The 9,801-nt window shown below is 38.0% G+C and overlaps 1 protein-coding gene across 1 annotated transcript in view; it reads left to right on the forward strand.

The window, feature by feature from the left end:
- The window catches only part of FGF10 (fibroblast growth factor 10), a 78,058-nt gene extending 70,350 nt beyond the window's left edge, over positions 1-7,708 (forward strand). The window contains exons 2-3 of the mRNA XM_006769466.2: positions 1,383-1,486; positions 5,703-7,708. Coding sequence (XP_006769529.1) covers positions 1,383-1,486; positions 5,703-5,900 — 302 coding nt within the window. The 3' untranslated portion in view covers positions 5,901-7,708. The remainder of the gene's footprint in view (positions 1-1,382; positions 1,487-5,702) is intronic.
- Positions 7,709-9,801: the final 2,093 nt, after the last annotated feature.

Genomic DNA, 9,801 nt, shown 5'->3' on the forward strand with positions numbered 1-9,801 from the left:
GAAGAGTATGGACACAGTGTGTCAATGACATTCAGGACGGTGTCTCTTATGCTAGGTAATATGTGATGAATAATAACATATGATCAACTTCCAGATGGTATGGGCTAAGTCAGTAGGAATTTGTGGGTTCTGTTCAGGAAGAAGTTCCAAAATCTAGAACTCTTCGAGAAAAACTTCCCTCTAATAATAATTAAGAAGCCACTAAGCTCTAAGCAAGTTTTAATTATTTAATATGTATCTCTGATTTAATCCTCACAACAAGAATATGAGGGAGCTGCTCTTATGTTGCCCATTTTACAATGAAATTGAGATGCCAGGCAGTTCAGTGACATCTGCTACAGTCATTGACCAGTAAATGTGAAGCCGGGATTCAGGCCCCGCCACTCTGGGTCCAGAGGCGTTTGATCATCACAGTGCAGCTTCCTACCCTGAGAAAGTTTTCCCAAGAGTCATAAAATAAGAAGTAAGTAGTGAGTACCCAAGGCCTACTAAACCTAAAATAGGTGGGCATTTTGAGTAGAATATCAAATGCCTTTTCTCTCGTTACCTAGAAACTTTTCAGAGAAAAGTATCTCTAGATGCACCAATTGAAACTTGTGTATTAGGGGATAAGGTCTCTCTCTTGTCTATCAGTTACTAATTCCCTTAGTTTTTCATTCTTTCCAGAAAACAAAACAAGACAAAACAAAAACAATGAAAAAAAAAAACAACTGAAAACTTAAATTTTCCATTCTTTCCAGAAAAATAAAGAAAACTTTTAAAAATGCTGATGGATTTCCTCCCAAACCAGAGGAGTAATCCTGCTATGTTAAAGATAATGTGAGTGTGGGATTAGTCACTCTGTACCTCAAAATGTCAACACATTTGCCAAAAACCAATTTATCAGTTAAATGTAGGCAAAAGATTTAGTTTATCTAAGTGTCCTACAAAGAAGAAATAGTTTACCACTGTTTTTACAGATTGAGGCAAATCTGACATATTACTGACATATGCTACAGATTTAATTTAATACCATAATACAGATGTGCGCTCTGATAAGTTTTTGTGAAACCTAGACTAAGATGAGTAGAGTTGTTTCAATATTTATGGGGTTGAAAATGCAGAGTTAGCAAAGGAAGCATTTTAATTAAAACAATATTTCCCCATATTCTCAGAGTAAAATACAGGGGAATTCTTTTAAAGAACTACTACCTGTTTTTATACAGCTTCTGGGTTTTCAGGCACATTGAAAGAAGCTGGCATTTTATTTCCAAGTTTTTTTTTAAATATTTTTGTTTTAGAACCATCAAAAATAAACTCAGTCATTTCTTCTCATTTTTCTTCCTCTCAACTGAATTTATGTGACTCCTTTAAGTGTAGCCTTTTGTAATTGTATGTTTCAGGTATCCTGAAGATAACTTCAGTTGAAATCGGAGTTGTTGCAGTCAAAGCCATTAACAGCAACTATTATTTAGCCATGAACAAGAGGGGGAAACTCTATGGCTCAGTAAGTATTCTGCTTTCATTTTCAAAATTCACTGCAGTAAATTACTACCACAGTTTTGGACTGTTTCCCGAAGACATTGAATAGCTTTGTTATCGTTCCATTGCTAGTAAATAGAGCCACAGTGGGCTGCTCAGCACAGTTTCAAGTGCTGGCAGGGTAGCTCTTCCAACTCTATAATCTCCTCTGTTGTTCACCCATTAGCCTACCACACAGGCTGATGCTGGCGTCCGTCAGTCAATGTTCTGGATTGCTCACCAGTCAGACTCTCACGGAAGCATCTGGTCAAACTGGCATGGGCACTGCAGACAACTTAGAAAGGATCACTGAAAACAACAATCTTGAGTAGAAAACCATATAATGTGTCTGTGTTAGAGCTGAAGATGAAACAGAGACTTGGGTGTTTTGTATTCTGTTAAAATCTGAAATGGGGAGACATATCAAAAAATGTATCGTTTTGTGTGCCATGCGGTCAACTCCAGAATTTTATCTACCCAGACAATAGTGATTAACTCCATTAAGGAGCTGGTATCCAGCCGGTGCTTTGGTTACATACATCCCCGTGTTCCATAGCCAGAATCAGGAAATATCACTTTAAAATGTGTACATAAACTTCTTTTGTTGATGAACATCAGGATGGGAGTGCCAGTAGCTCTCAAACTTGAGCATGTGTTCAAATCACTGGGCTTATGAAAACACACTCCCAGATTTTCTGATTTAGTCCATCTAGGTAGGATCTAAGAATTTGCCCTTCTAACAAGGTCCTGGGTGTTCCTGCTGCTACTGGTTTGGGAACCACAATTTGAGAATCATTGGAACTTGATTCCATAATTGGTCTGGGTATAGAACAGCCGTGTATTTCATTCCTATCAGTCCACTTATAAATGGAGAGTCAGACATACGTTGGGTCGGTACCTTGGGCTGGGGTGGGGGGAGTCAGAGAAATTTTAGTTGAAAATTTCCAATATATGTTGCTCTACTAATGAGTCTAGAAGAGTAATAGAGTACTTTAGAAAGTGACTCTATTTAGAGGTTCACAACATACTCATCTTTGAGGCATTTTTTCTTTTTCTTTTCAATGAATATGCCCAGGTCTCTCCTAAATCTACTATTACCAGGTTTACTGGGTGAGAGGACCAAGTGTATGTATATTCTTTAAAGAGCTACTGATACGCACACTCAGACAAAACCAATGCTTTCAAGTAAAGCCAGCTAATACGAGTTTAGATTGAGGGAGAAAATGTAAAATAATGTAATTGCAATAAAAGACTGAAATAATTTTTAATTGATAAAGTATACTTCTTTAAAAAGGTGACATCAAGGAGAAATGAGTAACTCTCAAATTAACTATGTCATAGGAGTATTAAATACTTTGTCTCTCATTGCCCCACATTTTTTTTCTATGCCGACACAGCTCATGTGCTGTGCCTGTTTCTTTCTGAGCTCTGAGTCTATGAATTCATTCATTCTATCGCTATCTGAAATAGGTGTCCCATGCTTTCTATCACGGCACCCTTTTTAGTGACCTGCAATGGCTCTTATCATATATTTCTCTCATTAATGTATTTTTAATATATTTTTATTGATTTCAGAGAGAAAGGGAGAGGGAGAGAAAGAGAGAAATACCAGTTGATGAGAGAGAATCATTGATTGGCTGCCTCCTACATGCCCCACACTAGGGATTGAGCCCGCAACCCAGGCATGTGGCCTGACTGGGAATTGAGCCATGACCTCTTGGTTCATAGGTCAGTGCTCAACCACTGAGCCACACCAGCCAGGCACATTAATGTGTTTTTTGTTGACTGTCTTCTCCTAGTAGATTGTGAACTTTAAGAGGTCAGAGCCTGCTTTGTTCTCCACTATTTCCTCAGCACTTAGAACCACGCAGTCCCCTGAGCTGTGTGATGCAGAAACCTAACTACCTCTCCAGTGAGCTCAGCTCATTAAAATCTAGGCTCTCCACTTCCAGCCAGTTTCAAAGAGAAACCCATTCTCTAACCATAGTGCATCATCTTGTGATTTGGCATTATCATTAGGAAGAGTGAAAAATGATGCTTTGTTTAAATTAAATGAAAAATCTCCTCAAATTGGATGTCCTGTTCAGGATGGACAGGTCTGGGAACTTTGCATCTAAAGGGTATGCCATCAAAATTTGTGAGCACACACCTAATATAATTCTGTATGTCAGGAGACAACCCTTATAATTTCCTGTCTTCATTTTTATTTTATTTTATAAAGCTTTCTTAAAAATATCAGTTAGGCATCCAGAATCATTGATTAATCCAGCTCCATCTTCTATTCTTTTGCATAGTTTCCTCCATTTCCTTGTGGGAAAATGTATACCTCTTATGTTTTCATTATTCATTTTTTGAACAATGCATCTATTGTGTTATTAGTTTTCTCTTGATTGACAGAATTAAGAAAATAAATTATAAAACTGAATTTAAACAGAAGAAGCCTTCCAAGGGCCTGATGTAAGGACCAAAGAAATGTACCTGGGACCCTAAAGAAATTCAAAACCTTTTTCTAAACTCAGACTCTACTTTGAGATCTTGCTCTAGCCTAGATTAAAAAACAAAACAAAACACGTTAACACTTACGATTTACCTAAATGCTATAAACCATAGATTCCTAGGGCCTCCTGTGGAGACACTGATACAGCATGTGACCTATGGTCTAAATATTTTTAAAAAGCCTGAGATGAGGGGTCTGCTACAGGTGTACCTCACTTTAAGAAGCATTGTTGTATAAATTTTTTAAGGGGGGGTGTAAATAACCACTTTTTTATACAACTCTGTTTCAAATATAAAATTATCTAAAATTTTCTCTATCCTCCCAGTGTCTAAACTGCACCCTGTTTAATGAAATGAATATAATTATTCATGTAAAAAAATCATATCTGCTTTGAAAACCACATTTAAATATTAGTTTATAGAAGAGAATCACATAGGATAAATTAATTCCAGGTAACAAAGCTTAAACTAATCACATTAACATAAACTATACCTGTTTATGATGATTCTGCTAATGTTCACAATTATGATCTAGCTCACATAAACCTGGATATTTAAATATACGCATGTTCAAGAATTATAAATTAAGTAGAAATTTCAAAAAGTCCTGAGGTGAGAGAAACTATTTGAACTGACCAGTAGACCCGTCAACTGAGAGATGCCTACAATGCCATTGGTTTGGATGGAGAACGTAGAACTAAAAGAGCAAAAGTCACAAGTTTTATCTTCTTGACTGTGTTAGTTTGGGTATAAGGAAAGAAGGACATTTTTGAAGCCAGAGTCTAGAAATTAGTGAGGCACCTCCCCTTCATTATTAACTCCAGAGTGAGATCCTGGATTTATGGAATGAATAAGACATCAATCCTTGTCCCAAAAGATCCCCCTAAAACACATGGTCACTTGAAACAAAGCCAAAGCACTATAGCTATAGAGTGGAATTTCCCAAGATCAAAGTCTTCAGGGTTATACAACATTGCCAGTGCTAGTCACCATATTTATAATTTCTTTGATATGGTAATTCACAAAGAAAGGCCTCCCCCCTCCTACTTTTCCATCATTCCTAGATCTCAGAATAAAACCTATCAAAATTCCAAATTATGGTCAATTGTAAATAATTTTACAAAAGTGAGAAATCTGGTGTTTAGAAGAGAGAAAAACATTCATTTCTCCTCCAGCCGCATGGTTATCTAGAAATATGAATCTGCTTTCTCATCAATGTGGGTGTGTTTATTGTGGATTTATAGGTAGATAAAGTTTAAACACTTGAAAAACCTACCTTTTTCTTATAATTCAGTTTTACCCATGAGGCACCCTAGTCATTACTCTGGTTGGTGGAGGGGATAACACTATTTTTGATCATTGACTCTTCACAAATATTGTTAGTGGAATCTTTATTTCATAATCATCATTCTAGGTACTTAAACCACATCATATTCAAGGCATGCCAGCTTTGTAAAAGGGCCTCAGTATGAGTCTATGATGATCAATTAAAGTAAATAACCTGTCTTCGCACATAGAATCTGCTTTGTAGTTATGAGTTATTAGTTTTACCGTCTGCTGTTGAATTTGTGTTATTAAGTGCACACCCTGCATACAAATGTCAACAGCACACAAACCCTAGAACTGGGGTTCTACAGCTGGCTCCAGTCCAGTGGAACCAAGTATCATTAACATAAGAATAAGAGATTTTGGTTTTCACTTTGCAGAAAGAATTTAACAATGACTGTAAGCTGAAGGAGAGGATAGAGGAAAATGGATACAACACGTATGCATCCTTCAACTGGCAGCACAATGGGAGACAGATGTACGTGGCCTTGAATGGAAAAGGAGCTCCCAGGAGAGGACAGAAAACTCGAAGGAAAAACACCTCCGCTCATTTCCTCCCAATGGTGGTGCACTCATAGAAGCAGCCAGGCCTTGTGGGTGCAGTGGAACCAAAGGCTCTATGGCCAGGAATAGTGGGTATTCTTCACGAACACAGTAGCTCAAAAGGCAGAGACGCATGGCAGGCATCTGCTTGCTTGAAAGAAAGGAAGTCTTTAAAGACTTTTGTACACACTGCTGATGTTTGATGTTCCTTTCATTAGTTCTGTGTCATGCCTTATAATCCAGATAGAGGTGGATCAAATGGAATAGAAGTTACTCCTATATGAACAACATTGTGGCTGGGTTTCTTGGTTAAGTTTTTGTTTATGTTTGTTTTTGTTTGTTTTTTTAACCTCTGAGATAGAACTAAAAGGACATGGAACAATCTGTTGAATGATCTTCAGAAAAGTTATTTATGGAATATGAACTCATGTCAAAGACTTTCGTTGCTCATTCCAGCCGAGTGATTCAATGAGCAGTAAGACACGCAAGCATTTACTGGAAAGCACTTGGGTCATGTTCTGTGCACAACCAAAGGAGCTTTGGGCGTGGCATCGTGGAGCATTGGATAGGATTAAAAGATGTACACATGTTAGTGTAAAACTGTCCTAACAAAGCAAATAGTATGGTATGCTTGTGCATTCTGCCTTCATCCCTTTCTATTTCCTTCTAAGTTATTTATTTAATAGGATGTTAAATATCTTTCGGGGTTTTAAAGAGTGTCCTCAGCAGCTGCCCTCTGACTGGCCTTTGCTTTTTCTTCAGCACACCACAGGCATGTTCACGACAAAGTGATTTCAGAACTTGGCAAACACTTCAAGAGTAGGAGATGACATTGTGAGTGCCCAGGGGCGATCCGTTGACTTAGTCTGCACTTCTGCAATGAGAACTGTCAACCTCCCACACGACAGTGCTGGGGGCATGGCTTGAGTGACAGATGTCTGCCATCATTTAAAAACATGTATCACTGCTAAAGCTTTCTTTCCTACGAAACAGACCAGAAGGCTAAATGTTTCCCTTCCAATACATCCATGGGTCTCCAGGAATATATAAAAGAAGGAAAATTGGTTGTTAAGTACACCTTAGTAGCCTCATTTTTAACTAACGATTGTCTGCCACGTGCAGCAGTGGTAGATGATGATGAGGCTGTCTTCGTATGTAAGTACCCTTTATAAGTCTCCCTTGTGCATCTCCCTCAAAGGAACTCTCGAGGAATTTGGTACGAAGTGCAACTCTCCCAGGGCCTTAATCTGAGCAAAGATATCCTGGTATATGTGTAACCATATGCTGAACAACCTGTTCACGCTGTATGATCTAGTCTCTACAAAACCAAATAAAACATCTTTTCTGTAAATTCAAAGAGCTTTGGAAGGTTCCATAATGTAACCATATCGAAATTCATTCTGTTAGAGCAGGTATAGAAAACAGGACATAAGAGTGTACCGGTCAACACACATTGTACTCCACTAAATAAATACTTAAGCCTTATTTGCAGTGTCTATAGTGATTTTAAAAATGTAGAAAAAGACTATTTGTTCTAACTATTTCAAGTGAATATATATATAAGAGTATATTGATACTGCAATTTTACCTTCATACTTCTTGTTTTAAAAAGGCCTGTTTACTTTATTGTTTGGACATGGTATTTTGGTACAAGAAAAAGACTCACTAAATGTGTCTCTTTACTAAAGTTTAACTTCTAGAAAGGCTGGTGTTTTGTGACTTTTTCTTATACCTTAATTGTGTCAATGTTTAACCAGCACTTCCAGTTAATCTGTTATTTAACAATTAGCTTTATTAAGAAACTTTCCCATAAAGTAATCCTATAAAAGATCTCATTTTTTCTCATTTTTTTTTAAAGTTGGTATTTCAAAAGAAATGCATTTGAGACAGTGAATAGGCTTATGGCTAACATTGCCTTTCATGGTACCTGCCTTCCAACTTGCTTTTTAACAAATGAGATACTAAAAAGATATTTAATCTTTGTGGTTGGAATCTATATGTTAACATTTAATTGGTAACTGAGCCTGCAAGCTGCAGTGTAATGCACTCCTATCAGAACTAGATTATCTTGGTTCTTTTATTTTAAAATAATAATTGCACCTGACGTGAAGATGGACCACCCACAACCCAAATTAAACGTTTGATGAGACAAATACAGTATTAGATGACCACGGTCAGAGCAAATAGGGCACAAACTGGATTCGTGTTTCACACAGCCGTTTAGATTACCAAGGAGACCGTGTAAGCAGTCATCATTATAGTACTCAAAACACTAAAACAGCTTCCAGCAAAATGTATCAAAGCTGGCAGAAGCCAAAAATAGAAAACATCTCCCTTACCTCTCCCCCCAAAATACACACACACACACACACACACACACACACACACACGAGCACGGAAAGTCAGATAAGGAGAAATGAGACTCTCCTGCATTAAAAAATGGCATGTTTGCTCGATATGGAGACGGAATACTGGCCCCCTTTGCAGCTGGATTGTGCTACTGAAGGAAAAGCAGTTCCAGCCCTGAATATTGTATATATTTTAAAAAGCATCATTATTTCAGGAGCTCTGCCTCTATGGGAATCGTGCTCCCCCTCACACCTCACCACAATGTCAATGTACATCAGCCACAAATGCGTGTCCATCAGAGTGCTGGCCCTGGGGAGACTCCTCGTGACAATATAGAATCCCCCCTCCTCCCACCTTCCGAAAGGCTGCACAGTGTATAGCACGTATCATTTAAGTAAACTAATAAAAATGCTGGGAAAAGAAAATTAAAATAGTGTCCTTGTTTATTTTATTAGCCTAAAACGATACCTGGTAATACAGAGAGAAGCTTGAGTGTGCCTGGCAGGAAGTGGTTAAATGCCCCACAGCCTCCGACAACAACAACAACAGAAAAAACATCACTCAAACATTTGTAAGATTTCTTTAATGTTTTACATGTGTGAGTCAGCTATCCTTCCTCTAATAACAACCAAATGCGTTCGACTTCTCCTGAGTACGCAGGTCCACCTATTTACACAGTGGACGGGAAGGATGAATTGGAAATAAAGATGGCTTGTGAAACAATGAGACTTTTGGAGAAAAGCCAAGAGGCTGCAAAATCTGATTTCAAGGGCATAGAGTAGGCCCATGAACTTGATTTGAAAAGTAGAGAGAGAAAAGAATTCAACATAATAACTTGGATCCCGGGCCCAAGCAAGGTTACAGACACTATTTAAATGGATAAACATTCATGCTGCACAGAGCTAATAATTTTGATGTTGTTAGTTCAGGGTTTAGGCCTATTCACAAAAGTAAATTTCATCTTTTCTTTGTCAATGAAGTCCAAACTTTTTGTAAATAAAGATGCCTGTAGGAAGCCATGACATATTTAAGGGAAGATACCCAGTAGAAGTAGCCCATTTACATGCAAATATCACATTCATTAAGAATTCCTGTCTGTTTCGCTAGATAGGACTTTTGCAACTTAAACCAAGCAGTAAGAAAAAAGAGGGATGTTTGGGAGGAATACTGGAAAGAAAGGGCAGCTCTGTGTTCCACCAGCGCTGGACAGGAAGCAGCTACGATCGGCTTCCTGTGGCTCTCATGTCCTCTGATCTCCGACTGGCTTTATGTTCTCAGCTATTCCTTGCATCCAATTTACTTCCAACTCCAAAACCCAAGACCTTCTTCTCAAGATCCTACAATGGAAACAGCCTAGGTATGACTTGTATCGGCCAAATCTAAATAACATACCAACCTCTAGAGCAGTGGTTCTCAACCTTCTGGCCCTTTAAATACAATTCCTCATGTTGTGACCCAACCATAAAATTATTTTTGTTGCTACTTCATAACTGTAATGTTGCTACTGTTATGAATTGTAATGTAAATATCTGATATGCAGGATGGACTTAGGCGACCCCTGTGAAAGGGTCATTCGACTGCCAAAGG

The sequence above is a fragment of the Myotis davidii genome, unplaced genomic scaffold (assembly GCF_000327345.1).
Source record: "Myotis davidii unplaced genomic scaffold, ASM32734v1 scaffold143, whole genome shotgun sequence".
Taxonomy (NCBI): domain Eukaryota; kingdom Metazoa; phylum Chordata; class Mammalia; order Chiroptera; family Vespertilionidae; genus Myotis; species Myotis davidii.